The 20,311-nt window shown below is 35.8% G+C and overlaps 1 protein-coding gene across 3 annotated transcripts in view; it reads right to left on the bottom strand.

Annotated features, from left to right (window-relative positions):
• Positions 1–8,621: 8,621 nt before the first annotated feature.
• Positions 8,622–20,311, bottom strand: part of LOC128228362 (cAMP-dependent protein kinase type II regulatory subunit-like) — an 87,342-nt gene continuing 75,652 nt past the window's right edge. For all 3 annotated transcript variants that reach the window (XM_052939646.1, XM_052939647.1, XM_052939648.1), the window contains one exon: positions 8,622–12,195. In XM_052939646.1, the coding sequence (XP_052795606.1) occupies positions 10,468–11,583 (1,116 nt within the window). In that variant the 5' untranslated portion in view covers positions 11,584–12,195 and the 3' untranslated portion in view covers positions 8,622–10,467. The remainder of the gene's footprint in view (positions 12,196–20,311) is intronic.

Raw genomic sequence — 20,311 nt, 5'->3', positions numbered from 1 at the left:
TAGCTTTAATACTTGACAAGTTTGTTGTTATCGACCATACGAGCCCAGAAAGCAACTGTTCTTGTTTAACTGTATACTAATAGAAGTTGAATGCCTATTTCTCCGTAGAGCGTGTTTTCGGTTAAAGATACATTCAAACAATATATAATTGCACCCTTTCTTAGACATCATTAGTTCAAAATCCCAAAAAATCACATCCATCTGAAAAATTGGTTCAACGGAATTATCAAAGAGATCAATTCGAATGTCGAATGGTAGAATTAGATTTAAATCAATTTTATTATAAAAAATGGCCTTTTTGATATTTTTTCGTGTTCTTTAGAATAAACCAGAATATTTATACTAAAACGTTGTCTCCTATTTTGAAAATCAGATTGTTTATACGTCATTCTTTGCCTTTTCATCGTGATTTTGTACTTGTTTAATTTCCACGTGTCTCACTATGTTTTAAATGCATCTTATGCATTTTGTAATCCCATAGCATTATCACTAAATATAACAGTATTATATACATATACTAATTTGTACTAAGTGTTACTAATATTGTAAGTCCTTCTACTGTACTCTTTTGTTTTATTCCATTGATACCCTGGCCAATCCTACAAGGCCCTACGTCGTTTTAATACAATGAAAAGAAGAAAGGCGCCACATATCCTTCTTGTCTAACACCCACAAAACAACTTAATGTATCTGAGATGCCTTCAAATATCATCACCTTAGTTTTAATATATTATACAAATAATTCTGAAACGTTTACCGTTGATAATTTTGTTTATTAGTTTTCCAAATTCCAAAGCAATTCAAATCGAATTTTGATCTAAAACATTTTAGGGTAACCCTTGTTTTGGAAAATAAGTTTTATATTAACCTCTATTCAACTTTCTTGGACTGAACCGTGATCTAAATAAATGTTAAATAACTTACAATAGATTGGTAGCATTATATATGTAAAGTAGATTTTAAATGTCATTGACACTATTGTGCTAGGTGCTTTATTGCATTAAACCGCATTCTTTGTTAATGTAAATACATTTACTACTTTATCGGAACGGTATAAAGAAGGCGGATCTTCACCGTGCTATAACTTTCGTGCGGAAACATTGAAACGCCAGTAAGTTATACCTGAGCTATTTCATCAACTACCCTCGTGATTGAAACAACAACAGCAACATAAGCGTCAGAGAAAATAAAATATATAAAAAAACAACAAAGACTTCATAAGCTGTTTAAATGTTTCATCAATTTTTATTCAGATTTCTAATACTAGCAACCCATAACACGTTTGAATCAACGAGTCTGGTAAGCTCTTTAACGTACGTAGTTTTATGTCATTACTTTGTACTTTGTTTAAAATTGGAATACTGCTTGGGCATGAAAAAAGGTTTGGTTACATCCTTTTCAAAAATAGGTAGGGTAGGTAGGCTTTTTTATATAAGAATGTCATTTTCATCATTGGATAATGGCGTTAAAGTTATCTTCTGTATAAGCATTTAAGTTTTTTCAACTACAAAGTGAAAAGCAATTAAAAAAGGACTTGTCACAAAAATGGTGATAAGTGCCAAACTCATTTTTTTTCTCCGCTGTATTAATGGGGATCAATACCCGTTCCACACTATACTGAAAGGTCTAGCAATGATTTTTCAGCTACTGTGTGTTATATTCTCAATAGTAGTGGCACACCGATTACTAGTAAGTTAACAAGGCTTTTTGACTGGAACCTGCAATTATTTAATCATCTAAAGTACTGTCTAGTCGTCTCCATTACACTATTAGCGCCCAGACGCCAAAATTATCGGTCAAGGGCACCTGCTTTAGGGTAAGAAGCAGATCTTGAGGAATAAGAATCAAGCGTTATCACTCTTTGCACTATTTCACTATCTTCCCGCCGGAACTCGTCACATGAATGAAAAGACTCGACTGGACAAATTCATAAACAGCCCCTTATGTATTCTTGATGTATTTTCCAGATGTATAAGTGATACATTTTACTTTTATATACCATATCATAATAATGTTTAAAATACTACCAGATTATTTCACAACTTGATATGTCATCAACCACCTTCCTTCGATACAGCTTGGTTCTTATAAATGCTTGGTAGTCACCATCAGGTTAGTATATACACCTGGCAAATGCAGGATTCCGTTATAAGCAGACGACAACGCAATCGTGTCGCACGATCGAGTGAAACCAAAAGAGTTAAGACCGAGATTTACGTCCAACTGCTTATCCACATCTTCATTAATGAAGTATATCAGATCACCTTTCAAGAAATGGCAACACATGTTTCATGGACGCAACACAACTTCCTTCTTCACAATCATAAACATGTGCTGCAATGTGGTGTCAGGTAACGGGAGCAATTTATTATTCTAAGTTAGAATCAATGTCTGTTATCAACTCAAAGGACAGACTTAAGCCAACGTTATTGTTACTTAACAGAGAGAAAGATGTATTAAATGTATCATTGGTCTCGAACGAACGTTGGAAGAGTGTCCATGTAAATGATGGGCTCTCTGTTTCAAGAAAGTATTCATTATGACAATTAATTGGACAGTTAATTATTGAGCATTTATACTTTCTGATGGAAATCTTTACACTAACACGTCGAGGTTCCAAGTAATATCAACAACACTATTTCTTTCTAGTTTTCGTTTCTAGAAGTCATGATATTTTGTGTAATGCACCAGTCAATTGTAAATACGCCCCCCCATCACCCCGGTTCCGGGGGTATACCGGGGATAGGGGGGAAATGGGTCGTGATTTTACCTTCCAGATGGCCCCGCAGTGCTGAGTGAATGCAATGGTTTTGTTTTCGCGCTGAAAATAGCGGGGTAGTAAACAGTAGGCCTTACCTAGGTTGTCCCCAGGGTGCGGGGGAATTTGGCGGTGATTTTACCAGTAGTTTGTCCCAACATGACAGAGATTTTACCTGGGATTTGCTGAGCCAAAAGTCAAAGTCCCAGCTATTCCCCGGACCTTGGGGGCCGTGGTTACAATTGACTGGTGCATTTTATTATAGCATACAATATCTGTTTTCTGCCTTTTATAATGACGTTGATGTTTTAACGAGAAAAGGCGGGATGCTAACGACAGGCATCTTGTTTTTACATATGCATACCCGGGCCCAGTGATATCAGCAGGCGGATGATGGATGAGAACCTATCCATCACTAACATACTTTCAATAAATCATCTGATTTGTGGCGAACAGGTGACATTTACACTCAACAGTTCACTTGCCACCTACCAGCCAGGCGATCTTTCAATTTTAAGATTGAATATAATTTCTTCAAAGCCTTGAATCCGACAAAACAGCATACCATTGAGATTAATTACCCTATTAGTCGAAGAACATCTATATTATTTGATTTTTTTTACGTACAGACGCTTTACCGAAACAAATATGATGTAATTAGCAAAATGACGTCATGCAAGTGTTTGTTTACATATTTATTTTCATTGGAAATTGAACTAATTTCTCGGGCTTTTTTTTTCTTTTTATACGTTTTGCTTAAAGTAGAGACTTTTTATGTTATGCAATAATGATAAAACACATTTGTGATCATCACTATCTTCAGGGGCCCATAAATGTAAACCGTTTGAGGTTCCTTGTAGATGGTTTATGTTTGATAAATGTATTCAAATTATTGCACTGTAGTTAAGGGGAAATATATCCCAACAACTAAAACGGTGTCAAGTAACATCAACATATTTCTCGTACACTTAAAATAGGTTCACACAATTCGTAGGAAAAAATGGCGTCATTTTGTTTTCAGTTTGTTTTATATTTCAACACTTCCCACTCAATTACTTGTGCGTAAGCGTTTTTTATGTCGCCAATATCTGATACTCTTTGCTAATTCAAGATACTTGAAGAGCTTACCAGATTCAATGAAGAGCTTACCAGACTCGTTGACTGCCATATGGCACGACTTAATGAGGTTTGCAGACAGAAATTGTATTGGCGAATAGACCGTGTTGATTATGTTGATTATAATATACATATTCTTTAACGGCCCATTAATTGCACGTTTGACGTAATCAAATATTTAATACATCTGAATATCTAAAAAAGAACATATCAATGTGAAAAGTTTTAACATGAAAATTTTAAAAAAATATTCGAAAAATAAAATTGAAGACAGAACTAACAACAAATATTTCGCCGGTCGCAGGGCTCGAACTCGTTTCCTCTCAGTCTATAGGCTGAGGGGAGGAGGGGGATGGGGGCATTACCAACGGCGAAAGTTGATAGCATTTAGTTAAAAAAAAATCATTTTAATAAAGTTGACTTAATGTAGACACGTTTCGCTATAAGTCAGTGGTTGAATGGACGTGTTTAAGAGGCCTGATGCATCTAGCAATGTATTTCCTTATTCGTAAAAATGAACGCGCACACTTGTAGACTATGTGCCTTTTCAACCACGTCACTGTAATCAAGGTGCTTATATAGGAGAATCCGGTATTTCATCTCTAGGTGGTGAATTAGGTTTTATCATTGACTATGCATCCAGATGTGGATATTTACCGTCACGACAGCCATTTGACTTGTTTTTCTCTAAAATATATACAATGATATTTTTCTACACGAGTCATGTTTCCAGTTAATTAAAAAAAATCAAAACCAGAAGTATAATGACGTATTACTCAAGAAAAATACGCCAACTCCTTCATTAGTTCATTGATTAGACAGGAGCATTATACAGCCATCCTCATACGTGACGCACCTAACTCACTTCACCAAAGAAATATATTTCGCCAGGACGCTAACCATATTCTGTTCAGATATGAATTTCTTATCAATTGTATCTTAACCAGAAACCTCCTATAAAATGTGTGTCATATGGTCGTAAAGATCGCTGCGTTGAACAGTTACATGATTTATTGCTACTTCGTATACCGAATAAGCTTGATTGATTTTTAAGACAAATACAGAATAGGTTTGCGTTAGTCCATAGCAGTACACGTCCCTTTTAAACGGATCGCTTCCTCTCCCGGAACAACAAACGACTTAAACGTTTTCACAAGGCACTTTGAATGACAAACTCATCTGTTATAAATAACGGAGATGTACTCAATTTGTACTACCCGTTTCTGCTATCAAAATACTCATTTAATGATAAATTGTTATAAAATTTCAAAAGCAAGAACACAACAACGATAAATCACGGTATTATTTCACTGACACGTTCATTGCAGTTTGACAACCTTATCCATTTTTCCTTACAGGATGTCTTACTTTTCGAAAACCCTGAAAGAGTGCTGGAGGGAATGTTATTCGCCAAATAAGACAGGATTGAACGTGAGTGCGACAAAAGCCTGTGGTTTATGGTATCATTCTGTTAATTGCCTCTCACTTAATGGGAAAACACAACTTCTCACTTATGTATCACATGGGAAGACAGCAATGCTCTTAAATTTGTATACAATAATGAAAAGAATGAAAACTATAGAACGTTTTTGCTGCCTCATTATACTGGTCTACATCTATATCATGTGCTAACCCCATTATGCATGGTATACTTATTAATATGTTATGTACATTCTCTATTTTTTTATGTGGATACTTCATTATGTTATGGGTACTAATCATTGTGTCTTGTGAATACACTCTATCTAAATGTGCTAACTTTATTATGTTATATGAACCGACCAAGGTATAAGGATCCCTTAATGATTGCAGCCCTTGCAAAATAATGCAAATAATAACTTTACAACCATTACAGAGTTTTTTCTTTAATATATATACACTCACCCACAGAAACAATGCGCTCCTCAAAGACAAGGACAACTTAATTAGTGTATAATTTATGGACGTTTATAGCTTATTAAAATACGTTTATTCATGTGTTTTTTTTAAACTTTTAAACTATCAACTAAATCAAACTTCATACACTTAATGACAGTAACAATATGTTCAATCATGACAAGTTATATATGACAACCTCTAACTTAAATATTAAAAGATTTATAGTCTTTTGTAAATGTTAAAAAAATCACATATTCTTTGATATTCTTTCTTAATAACTTATTTTAAACCATTGAAAATTTCAACTTAGATATTCATGATCAACTTAGATATTTATGATCAACTTAGTTATTCATGATCAACTTAGATATTCATGATCTAACTCGAATTAACAATATGCTCTTGAAGAGAATTGGCACTTGGAACATTAATATACTAATGACTAATAATATATATAATATTATACTAATGACAATGTGGCTCAATTGAAAGTTAAAGAGCCACAACTCTGTTACCAGTTGTCACCAAGTTTCCTCACTTTATTTAAACGCAAATGTGAACGCACAATACAAAACAAAGCGAAGTATGCACCAAGGGAAATAGAAAATGTTCCTTCATAAGATACAGTAATTGGTTCATATAACATCATAAAGTGTGCACATAACTTAATGGAGAATGCACCTTGCATATGATAACTCTGCAATAATCATTTCAGATTGCACATAACATATTGATATGTGCACATAACATTATGAAGTATGCACGTAACGAATTGCAGAATGCGCCTACAGTGATTTATTAGTAAGACACATAACCAAATGTAGTGCTCACATAACGAAACGGGAATGCACCTAATATGTTGATAAGTACAGATAACACAATGCAGTCTGCACACAACATATTACTCAGTACACATAACAGAATGAAAAGTGCTCACAACATATTACTCAGTACACATAACAGAATGAAAAGTGCTCACAACATATTACTCAGTACACATAACAGAATGAAAAGTGCTCACAACATATTACTCACTACACATAACACAATGAAATCTACACACCACATATTACTCAGTACACATAACAGAATGAAAAGTGCTCACAACATATTACTCACTACACATAACACAATGAAATCTACACACCACATATTACTCAGTACACATAACAGAATGAAAAGTGCTCACAACATATTACTCACTACACATAACACAATGAAATCTACACACCACATATTACTCAGTACACATAACAGAATGAAAAGTGCTCACAACATATTACTCAGTACACATAACATAATGAAAAGTGCTCACAACATATTACTCACTACACATAACAGAATGAAAAGTGCTCAAAACATATTACTCAGTACACATAACAGAATGAAAAGTGCTCACAACATAATTATTACTCACTACACATTACAGAATGAAATGTGCTCACAACATATTACTCAGTACACATAACATAATGGAAAGTGCTCACAACATATTACTCACTACACATAACGGAATGAAATGTGCTCACAACGAAATTGAAAGTGCACCTAGCATGTTGATTAGTACCTATAGCATAATGGAGTTAAAACATCATAGTACGTAGAACATGATATTGAGTCAGCAAATGCGTTCCATAGAAAACTGTCCTGATCGATATTTTCTCTAGCTTCTTTGATAATCCTAAACGAGAGGACTTTTGAATTGGTGTCAATATGTTCGACGACAGTCCTTATGTTTCTAAATGACCCATACTATATTTGCATCCTCGGACAATGCCATTTAGAGGTTTGAAGAGTGAGGAATTGATAATTGGGTTCACACTGCAAACCATATGTGTGGACGTGGTTTACACCATCAACACATTTCCCGTTCTTCTCTTGTAACCTTGAGGATTTTATTGTTTCTTGCAGGACAATTTTATACATTCTCTTCTTACCTTTAGATTGTGCAAAACATATTTTACCTGTTTAAAGGGAAGGTGGCTTGGGCTAAATAAAAATGCAAAAAATGCTACTTAAACGAAATTGGAGATGAATTCGATTACCTCCTGTTATATGACGACTAGAATACAAAAAGGCTATAACCATTTGTTAACATGAGCACCATAATAATTCCTTACTTAATGATGGAACTGTCAGCAAATGTGATATGACTCTATGTAAAGCGTTGCAAACCCTACATATCATGTACTAAATAGTATGATGACGCATTTATCAACAAAGCTGTACATGCCGTTGTAACATTCTATCCGATATAACTTAAAAAAAAAAAAAATTCACATAGTTTATGTGTTGGAGTAAAATAACAAAATAGCTGAAATTGAACCCGTTGTAAGAACAATGCTCTCCCTGTATGCCTGCGAGCATGGTTTATCATAGATATATCTTCATGCATGCAAATGAAAAGATTCTTACGGAGAAAACTGGGTGCGTATTCACATAACCTCTTGGGTTTCAGAACCGGATTCAGACACAGAAAAGCATTTATTTTCATTTTGTTGTTCAAAGGTAATTATAGGAGCACAGATGGTAAAGATTACATTATCGTTGACAAAGTTTTTTCCTCAATCAGGCCCACGTATTTTAAATTTTAGTTATACTATGGATAAATTAGCTAATGGATTGAGCATTTTCGAATTAAGTTTTCCGAGTCTGAGTCTCACATATATCAACATATAAACCATGATATACTATTCATAATTAGATGAATGCGATAACTAGTTAATGTGTCTCCATTCTAAATATTGAAACAGGTGTTATATTTTACATAACGCTATCAAAAGGACAACTGTACATGTTTTATATCGCTGGTAAATGTATTATTCTGATTAGCAAAAACCTTGAGGTGGGATACAGTTCAACTACTAAACACATTCTCTGGTTATATTTATCAATGTTTCTCTGAATAATACAAGGCGAAATACAGGGACAAGCCCAGTAGTCAAACATTCAAGTTAAGTTATAAAACATTTGAACAACTGCAAAACAAGAACATTAAATACACTATAACTTAAACATGCACTCTTACTCCCAAATAAGTTTTACCACAATGCATTCACATGTTTTAATATTGCAAAAAGAATGAATAAATGTCGAAAACAATGGTTCTAATGAAGGATTCCGAGTTTAATTTGAAAGAAAGGTGCATAAAACACGGCATTTCTGCCTTATGAGACGATAGTTATCACAGTAAATCTTTTCGCACTCACCAATCATTTAATATTTTTGAGTTTTCAGCCATTAAATACACGATTATAATCTTGTTATCAGTTATAAATATTTTCCGTAGATGCATTATTTAGTAAGTAGGTAAAGGTTTATCACTCAAAAATTATGTTTGTTAAACATGTGTATGTATTGATTTTAAATGAATGTTTTTTTTAAGCGTATTATGGTTCGAAGTTCATTTTTACATACAATTTGTATTGTCTTTCAATGGTCCTATACAGCGATGGTGTGAAACCAAGGTATTTTGTAAGGCCTGGACAATAGTACTTTAAAATTGGATTGTTTTACCAATTGTACTCTATCTTTGACTTAATCATTAGCTACCTACTCTAATAGAGCCTGCATTTGACATCACACATTTACATGAAATACCACTTAAAGGATGTCGAGAAGACTGCTATATTATTAAAGGACTGTTATTTACAATTTCGAACTAATCCTTAAAACACACTAAATAAACTCGGCTAAGAAATTGTCCTAGAAATTGAGAGAACAATAAACCGTCAGAAAAAGAGACATGTTTAATACTGAGAAAACATACACATACCTATACATAGAAAACAAATACGTCAGGAAAATATAAGGAAGTTAACAAAGATTTAGTTGCAAAACAAAGAAAAAAATGTATTCAGCACAGAAATTCCGCGGATTTCAGTTGATGTAGACAGATGTTAGCACATAATTCGTTACACAATTTAAACTAATCGTATTTGTGTTACACTTGGGAATTGGATCAATTCAGATTTTTTGTAAACTTATAACGTCACACAACTACAGTTGGTATGTAGAGAGTTGAGTTGTAATCACACTTATTCTATTGACACGTTCATAAAATCTCGATTTTTTTATGATACACAAGATTCCATACACTAAGCTATTCAGAAAACAATTATTTTACGTAATAAACGCACAAAAGACACACTTATTTTGTTTGAAATAGACGTTACTCTTCTATTTATCTTTAAAATAATTCAACATCATGGAAATCTGCAGCCCATTGTGTAACACTTTGATTTGTCCACAGGTTACAGATTTTGCTAGCTGACTCATTAAAAGGATTTGATTGCTTAGTAGTTTTTTTATTGGATATCTATTGACCAATCAATAAACATTTTGATAGAACTTAACCAAACCGAAAATTTGTCCGGTTCTTCTGTTACGAAATCAATACAGTTACCACTCATGGTGAGATGCAACGTACCATCAAATTATTCATTGACAGGTATAATGTTCCCCTTGTGGGCAACAGTGAACATTTGGTACCAACATCGCAAACAAGTTGTTTTTATCTTTATACGTGGCCCCTTGCAACTTGAAGGCCATTGTATTCCATATTCCAGATACATAGACGTAAATGTAAATTCGTTCTAAATTAAACAAAGTAATGGCTCTTATAACGAATGCTGGCTGTACTCGTTCAGTAGACCACATGGCCAATAAATCAATCTTGTAAGATATAAACATGTGTGCACATGGTATTAATCGTATCATCCTCGATTTGGGTTCTGCTCCGTGTATTGTTTATAAACCTCACTATTCCTTTTCATTATATCCAGACATGGTCCTAGAAGCCTTTCGAATGATTCTCTCTCAAGAAAAGCAACTTTTACGTCGCCTTTTGCGTACACATTTGCTGATCGTGGTTGATCTTCTATTAGAGCAAGTTCGCCAAAATATTTTCCTTTCTCATGTTCTCCTAGCTCCTCCTCGACACCATTGGGATTGATGATTGTGACCCGAATTACTCCTTTCTCTAGGAAGAACATCCCGTCCGCCTCATCGCCTTGTCGGATAATACATTGGTCATCCTTGAACGTCTTCGGGATTAGTGCGTCAGATAGGTTTGATCTTTCATAGTGCTCTAGTGACTTTAGAATTGGAACATTTTCCAGTAATTCTTCATACATTTTACGCTTTTTGAACGCGCTTTTCAAAACGATTCTTCTGAAGGAATTTCTATCCATAGCCCAGAGGGAGCCTCGATTTTCCGCTACTACTGAGGCAGAACGAGGCATGTTGTATAAAAGTGCAAGTTCGCCAAAACTGCCTTTATCTTCAAAAGTGTGAACCTTCTTCTGTTCACCATTAACATTCACATTAACACCATAACGACCGGAATCAATTACATAGAAATTATCTCCATCGTCACCCTGTCTTATAACATAGTCACCTTCGCTCACAACCGTTTCAAACATGGCGTCGAGAACGTCCTGCATTTGCTCCTGTTCAAGTGCACGAAACAGTAGAATACTGCTAACGGCTTCTGTGAGCCGTTCCCGCTGCTCGTCGGTTTTAGCGTAACACGTTTTCTCGTCGTCACTTTCATCTTCCTCCGGGTCGTACCTCTCGGCTGACACAGACTGACGGCGGCCGTACCTGTTCAGGCGTTGACATTTAGGTTTGAAAGTGTCTTTATCTGGTTCGCCGATATCATCGTCGTCAACAATAACATACATAGGCACAGCTTTTGGCCTACGATTTTCCCGCACCTTTGTAAAATATCCAACAGCAAAGTCATAAATATCTGGCGGCTTCTCTCGCAAAACTGCCACCGTGAAATCACGCAAAAGGTCTCCTAGTCCATCAGGTATTTCGAGATTCATTGTTCTGGTATTTAATGAATGATTTGATTATATTGCAATCAAACTGAGCACTAAATATTCGCGTTTTGAGCACCAGTCCTCCACAGCGAACCCACTATTAATCCGTTTCACACTGGGGAACGCGTTTATTTCAACATGCACACCCTTTCAATTAACTAATGTAAATTTTAGAATTGATATATTGTGTGGCTCATTGATTAAATCTCCCACGATACCTGAGTTCAGAACAATATTAGCGCGTGTCTTCACTAGGCACACAACAATATCAAAGCATTCTAATACTATTAAATCGATCCTTCCAACAAAGATAAATCTATTTAAGCTATATCAGCATTTATCAAGCAACCTTTTCGCGATTTTTCAGATCAAAGCATCACTTTAAGTCTAATTCACAATTATAACAATTCTTTTTATTTCAACACCAATTAATGCGAGAGAGTTCTATTGGTCTTTCAATCGCTGGCTATGAGACAGGATGTGGCGCTGCTAGCTCGCGGTGGAAAATCGATGCATCCTTTGGAACAAAATTTCCAGGCTAGATAGCCGTAACGAAGGGTTGTTGATGTTCCGAAATTAGCTGGATTTCCTGTGTTTAAAATTCATGGACGTCGTCTGAAAAACATAAAACAGAGAATATTTTTCACAGGCTCTGAATTAAGATAAACAAATAATTGGTACAAATCTAAACAAATCTGAGGCGAGATTCAGTGGGCAGGGAAAACAGATCCACTGCAATTTCGTATTTTCTATTTTCGTTCCGTTCTTACTGTTTTAGCATGAGGCATCGATGTAAACGTCTTAAAAATATCATGTCAGTAGTATATTTGAAAAAAATGAATGGTTCTCTTTTACTGTGTGAGCATTATTATATGCTAGTATTATCATAAAACACACACAACGTGTCGTCTGTCAATACTTTTAACAGTGTATGCGTTGACGTCCCTTTCTTTTTATGAATGATTTTTTTTATCCACTGATGAAGGCGTTAGGCATTATAAAAACATAACGTGTGTGTGTGATGTTTTATATATTATGTATAAAAATAGAATAATTAAATACACTATATCGTTTGTTCGTGCATAGTCAACATTCCTTCCATTCGCTTGCAAGATAGATACGCCATTAAACAGCGATACGAGCTAATTACATTACATTTTCAACGTAATGGTTTTAAGGAAAACGCATATTTTGTAGGGAGAATGCATACATATTGAACACTTAAATGCACGAAAGAATCAAATTTAACAACAACACAGCACAGTTAAATAACTGAATTGATTAAGGTAAATTATTTTCATGATCTGTTAATACTCCCATAGGCGACTTGTCAAGAAGTAAAAACAATCGTAATTCTCAAAAACAGGCAGCTACATATTACGTCAGTTATCTTCTTTTCAAGATGAATACATTCTCAGTATTCCTTATCTTAATTATTAGCTTCGTACATAGTTCAGATTTATGTGTTTCATAAAAAAAAATGAAAAAAACGCGTGGCCCTATTTTGTCATAAAAGTGTTTAGGCTTTAACAATATTGATGGCGTTCGTAACACTAATAGCACTGATACGGTTTATTTAAATTATGCATTATCTGAACATTACGCCAATGTTTGCCTTATGGTCTAATGCTCTCGCGGGCGCACAATAAAGTCCATTCTGTCTACACTATCTAGCTATAACGTAGAACGATTTACCATAGTGCCGTACATTCCTGGCTGAATTTTAATGAAAATCGTCCCTATCCCCAGAAATAAGTTCGTTACGATGATTCGCTTGTAATTAAGTCAATCATGTTTTCCGAGAAAAAAACCCCATACCATTTGGGAACATAAAATATTCCCAAATCAAATAAATCGACATCGTAAGTCCCTGCTGCTTTCTGTTTGCGAGGGAAGAGACGGATGTAACATTTCCTTTTTAATTTTGAAGGAAAGAAAGACAACAGCCAGGCGAAGTTAGTTTTTTTAATGTTCCAACGACCATACGACCATAGGCATGACTTGACAAAAACTATTTAATACAGCAACAAAATAGCACAGCGACCCTACTACCATATGCACGCCTAGAAAGGAACTATTCTATACAGCAACATAATAGCACAACGACCATACGACCGTAGGTACGCATAGCCAGGAACTAACACAGCGAACATACAACCGGCCTCACGTCTGGACAAAAAACTATTTAACATAGTAACATAATAGCACAATGACCATACGACCTTAGGCATGACTTGACAGCGACCATACTACTATATGTACGCCTAGAAAGGAACTATTCAAATCAGCAACCTAATAACAATACGACCTTACGACTGTAAACACGTCTGGACAAGAAGTATTTAAAACAGCAACATAATAGCACAACGAACATACGCCCGTAAGCATGCATTCACAAGAAGTATTTGAAACAGCAACAAAATAGCACAACGACCATTCGACCGCAGGCATGCATACACAGGAAAAACAACAACACAGCAACATAATAGCACAGCGTCCATACGACTGCACGTACACCTAGACAGGAACTATTTAATACAACACAGCAACATAATAACACAACGACCGTACGACCGTAGACACGCCTAGACAGGACTTATTTAATACAGCAACCTAAGTCTGGACAAGAACTATGTTAAACAGCAACATAATAGCAAAACGACCAAAATACAACAACATACTAGCACAACGACCATACGACCGTCGACATGTCTGGGCAAGAACTATTTAACAGCAACAAAATAGCACAACGACCATACGACCGTCGGCATGTCTTGACAAGAACTATTTAATACAGCAACATAAACAACAGGGAAAACTCCTTGTAGCATTTTGACAATTATGTCAAGTGTAATTATTGGAAGTTTTCGATAAAATTGTATATATGTTGAAACAGGTTTAAGGTTGAACGCTTATTAACCGGTCTCAGTTTTTTGATCGTTTCAAGACGGATCCTCAATTTGTTGTGAAATGAAAAGTTGTTGCACAATTAGTTTTTTTTGTATTTTAGTCGGTTTGGTTTGTGACGTCGTGTTTTGTTTCTGCTTGATCGTATCACTATGTTGATAAATGCTTGTACAAGTGTATGAGTAAAGCGTTTGCAGACGGGTTTAACCCCCAGTGATTTCTTATTGATTTTTAACTGACTGTATCAAGATGAAAGCCATAACAACTCTTGATATAAACGCTTTTCTATATGGACAATGTGCCTTACAAAACATCTGATATTATTGGAATTTCTGACAGCCTTATTTTATTTATTCATTAAGGTGCTAATGTGCACATATTAAAGCCCTACTCATGAGTAGAAATTAGCTCCATGTTTGTCTGATGGACTCATCAGTTTTTTGCAGCTCAAATTGATTTTCTGTCAAATAGCACACTGTTACAAACAAGGTAAGAGCTGTGGTGAAAAGTTTATATTAAAAAAAATGCTCTGAATTTGATTATGCTAACATATAATACTAATAACTTAATATATAATAATGTATTATATTATAATATAATATAATATATAATAAGCATTAATCTGTATGGATCTTTCAAATATAGCTGCAAACCTATTGTGCTATCCTGTCTTTTTGGCAGAAATAATAAAACTGAATTAAAAATACAAATGTTTTCGCATTTTGACAATCGGAAAACATTTGTGTATGTAAATAAGACATTTTAATTCCTCTCGGCATAAAAATAATAAATACAAAATGCATTCGTGCAAACTAAATTAAGTAGGCTGAATTGAATTTTTTGTACGAGTTCGTCTAGTTTTAAAGTTTTAGTTGCAATATCAGAAGTACATACGCCTTTGACTTTAAGCTAGAAGCAGACAACGCAAGTGTTTAATATGACTGCTTAATTATCATCATGAAATGCATGTTTTAGAAGTGTGGTATTACGAAAATGTTTATCTTCAACATTTTGTAAATATATTTCGTGTTGCTAATTATAATATGAAAACAAATCTAAAAGTCTGTAAGTAGACATGGTAATGAACCAAATACCAGTATAATCAGCAAAACATAAACCTAGCGAATATAAAAGAACATGAACTGTGGTGTTTGTAATAACACAAGTGCAGTCCGGTGATATTTACATCCTAGAAAGTGTTGACTGCTCCTTTTGTTATTAGTTTACGTTAACATCGTTTAAGGATCTTTGTTTTTTATCGTTTGAACATTAGTTTTTGCAGTAATCCTGTGGTTGCAGTAACCACTGTCGCCATTTTTACAGAAATCATTGACGTGAGATGAAAGAGGGAACTGGAGAACCACCAATTCAAACAGGCTTTAACAAAGGTCAGATGGCACTATTTATGGCTCTCTTTAACCTCAAATTTGGTTGGTGGGTTCTCGGCATATTTATTAAAGGAGAGTATTGCTGATTGACCTTGATATGTAGGTGTATCCTAGCAACATTTCCTATATACCCATTTATATTTTCAATGAATTCACTGCACATTAGCAACACTTTATTTGACAGGTGCCACATTTAGAGGTGAACCTAATTTCTAATATGTGGCAAGTACAATGCATTTACAAAATTCTTGTGCAACACAGACGTCGAGAGTTATTATGCAAATTCACCCGCTATATGTGTATTGGTTAAGAATTCGCAACACGATGACAGCTTTTATATGAGATATATATCTATAACGAGAAACCTATGCAAAAAATGAAATCTAACCTACAGGCCGGACCTAAAAGAAGGAACCACGTCATACATATCAGATATTGTTGGCTGATAGCTTGTGCCTCTCTACCCTACTATTGATTAGTCCATTACTTGTCATTTTGTCCTTGCTCGTATATCAATGAAATACAGATATCGCACTGATGGCGTTAACGCGCACGCCGAATATTCTACTGCGGTAGGTTTGTGAAGAGAATAGATTGGCACCTAAGTAACCCAGGCTACTGCGGTAGGTTTGGGAAGAGAATGGATTGGCACCTAAGTAAGCCAGGCTACTGCGGTAGGTTTGGGAAGAGAATAGATTGGCACCTAAGTAACCCAGGCTACTGCGGTAGGTTTGGGAAGAGAATAGATTGGCACCTAAGTAACCCAGGCTACTGCGGTAGGTTTGGGAAGAGAATAGATTGGCACCTAAGTAACCCAGGCTACTGCGGTAGGTTTGGGAAGAGAATAGATTGGCACCTAAGTAACCCAGGCTACTGCGGTAGGTTTGTGAAGAGAATAGATTGGCACCTAAGTAACCCAGGCTACTGCGGTAGGTTTGTGAAGAGAATAGATTGGCACCTAAGTAACCCAGGCTACTGCGGTAGGTTTGGGAAGAGAATAGATTGGCACCTAAGTAACCCAGGCTACTGCGGTAGGTTTGGGAAGAGAATAGATTGGCACCTAAGTAACCCAGGCTACTGCGGTAGGTTTGGGAAGAGAATAGATTGGCACCTAAGTAACCCAGGCTACTGCGGTAGGATTGGGAAGAGAATAGATTGGCACCTAAGTAACCCAGGTTACTGCGGTAGGTTTGGGAAGAGAAAAGATTGGCACCTAAGTGCATTATCTATCAAACCAACATTTAAACACTTAAAATTGATATATTTTAACATTGTTTTAATTGATTACTCGCAGCCAAGTTCTGGTTTCATATTTCTTTTCTGACTCACAATGGAGCGTGGGTGTTTATAAAACCTTACATTAAATGGCCATAAGATATTTCCCCTGGAAATAATTGCACACGGAATGAAGTAGACCTTATATGTCTAGTTGCAAGATTATCAATGGTTGTCCTGGATACGTGCTGGTCAGGCCAAAAGAGGCTGACACATGTCGTCTACGGCCGCTGCGGTGACTGTCATTCTTTCTTTAAACATTCCTCTACAACACATGGTAATTTACACTCTAAATAACATCCCCCATACATCAGGCTGTCAGTGAATGACTTTCTTCTGAACCTTATCCAATCAAGATAAATCAGATTTGAAATTCATCTTTTGTTTTCTAATAAGCAAGAGCACTGGCGTGTAGATTCTCCATTTATTTCTATCTACAAAACGACAGAAAAACTCGTTCAATTACGTCTTTTCATTAAGGGCTGGTTGCTTTGGTTCCATTTCATACAATTCAATTAGGTGATCAAAGTGTCCGGAAATAAAGGTTGGGAATTGTCATTTTTGTTGACAAGCAAGAAGCTACATAGTCATCAATGTAATTGACGAGGCAAATAGAAGTATCAAGACAATGTGTATAAACAGGTTAATGTTCATAAAAGAGAATATAAAATCTACTTTGCTGTAACTTAAGAAATGGTACAAATGAAAGTTAATGCTTTGGTTGTCATGCTTGTTCGTTATTCTCTTTGATATGCATAGCCGGTGGATTATGGATGAGATCGTCACGCCCATACCCGTCCCTTCACGTTACGTTTTATATTCGGATATATTAACAAGACGGGGTTAACGGTAAATTATGTAGTTCACATGTGACATCATTTTTGAAGGTACATTTGTATTTTGCTGACATGTAGCTACGCTTCTCTGATGCTAAGTTTTGTTTCAATGAAACAAACTGCACCACCGTCACGCTTTAACGAACGTGACGTATAATTAATTCGGAAATACTGGAAAACATTATAATGGGGTTCTCCAAATATTTGTACGTTATGACGTATGGAACGACATATCGATAACGATAGATATGCTACGTTCCATGAGGCATTTAAGAAGTGTATAAGTCAGCTGAAATAATGGATACACAAGCATAGATACAGGACATAATGCTTGCTGCGAGTAATTGATTGCTTTATTGTTATACAGTTGCTTTGGGTATCGATTCTGACGGCCTCGGAAGGTTTCAGTGCAGTATGCGACGTAGTTGCGGTTGCCTCAATTTTGAGGCACACAATGTATGTTACCAATGATGTTATATAGGACTACAGATATCTCGAACATAGCATCGACGTTTGACTCTTGTGGTAAAGACATACTATATGCATATTACATTTAAATAATAAAGCGTTGAAATTTGTTGGGACGATGTTTAAACAGTATTCGACTAATTTTCAAAATTTAAAACACCGCTAATTAATACTAGCAAACAGTACCAGTTTTGTATCTGATCGTTGAATACTTGGGCTTGTCCAGGTCTTGTCCATAGCCTGGAGGCCACGTCTATAGGATACATGTTTACAATTTTCAATGGGTCAATTGATAATTCTTTTGATTGGAAGAAAAAGTATACTTATCAATAACACATTTTCTTCAACTTTCCTCAAAGTATGTTGTAAAGGAACTGTTTTGATGTCCGTCAATAGTTAAAACCGCCGATATAGAACAGATTTTATTAAGAAATGTTAGGCAGACTAAACCAAAAACAACAAACGTGCTCACTGCCTTTTTATTTAGACTGATCGCTGGTCAGACTTCGTGCTTATGTTCATTTGTCAAGGGAAAACACTATGCTTTGAAATTGCTACGTAATTACACGCAAATATGTCGTAAGTTTTAGCGATAAGAACACAAGGAACAAGTATCGGGCAAACTTCAATGCGTAGATTACTATAATAGGCAGACATTTATTAACTCAAAGAAGGAGATTGCGCACCTAGATATCAACCAAACAAATATGTCGGGCTCATATCCTTTGTTAAGCAATCATGTACTGTTTACATTGGTTTCACACCAATTGACCAATTAAACCGAACCTTTTAAGAGCGGCTCGATGCCAACCTAATTTCTTTGATATGCCGAAAACGTCCTGCCCGAATGAGCATTTTTGGGCGGTACAAATTGGCCGTAGTAGTTAGTATATTTTTTAACTTGTCCTGTTAACTGTACGCATATGACCGGATTTCGGTTAAAATCGAGTCAAGTGATAGAAATCTACTTCATTGTAATCTAGTTTTTTTGTTAATTTAATAAAAAAAATCATGAGAAAAACGTTTGCTGTAAACTAATACGTTGTCCACGCATAATATAAAACTATAGAAACAGTATAATGAGTTGAATATCCTTGCGCTTGTTGATCCACTGTATGGAAGAATACGACATTTATTAAAGGTTATTTCCCTTTAACATTAGTTTGTCCCCGACTAACACTTTCTGTTACTAAACTCGTGAAACAATCAAATAGAATAAAAGAAAAGAAAGCGCGAAACGGCCAAATTCGCATGACACAGAAAAACGCCCCAAAATTTGCATTATGGTCTCCTACCCATTTTGTCAATTCCCTGACACATTAAAGCTACCTTTCAAGTCCTCGATAATGCACCAGTCAATTGTAATCACGGCTCCCAGGTCAGGGAAATAGCGGGGACTTTGACTTTCGGTACAGCCAAGCCCGGCTAAAATCCTCGCCCTGCGGGGACGAACTGCTGGTAAAATCCCCGCAAAATGCCCCCGCACCCCAGGGACCCTAGGTTAGCCCCTTTCCCCGCTCTTTCGGCGCGAACACAAAACCACTGCATTCACCCGGCACTGCGGGACCACCTGGAAGGTAAAAACACGGCCCATTTTCCCGGCTATACCCGGTATACCCCCGGACCTCGTGGGGGGGGGGCGTGGTTACCATTGACTGGTGCATAATGTCTTGACATTGCGACTATTTTCAGTTTCAGTCAAATATTTAACAAATAAAACCCAGCATTTGAAAGGGTGTGTGCATTTTACACATTAGAACCAGCCTATTATCGCAAGCAAAAACGTCAGAAACCAGCAAAGTAGGTTAATGGTCTATATATCTTTCGCTTTTAAAACTTGTCACAAAGACCCATTTC

The sequence above is a fragment of the Mya arenaria genome, chromosome 3 (genome assembly GCF_026914265.1).
Source record: "Mya arenaria isolate MELC-2E11 chromosome 3, ASM2691426v1".
Lineage (NCBI taxonomy): Eukaryota > Metazoa > Mollusca > Bivalvia > Myida > Myidae > Mya > Mya arenaria.
Note: the sequence above shows the minus strand (reverse complement) of the source record. Positions and strands in the feature narration are given on the sequence as shown.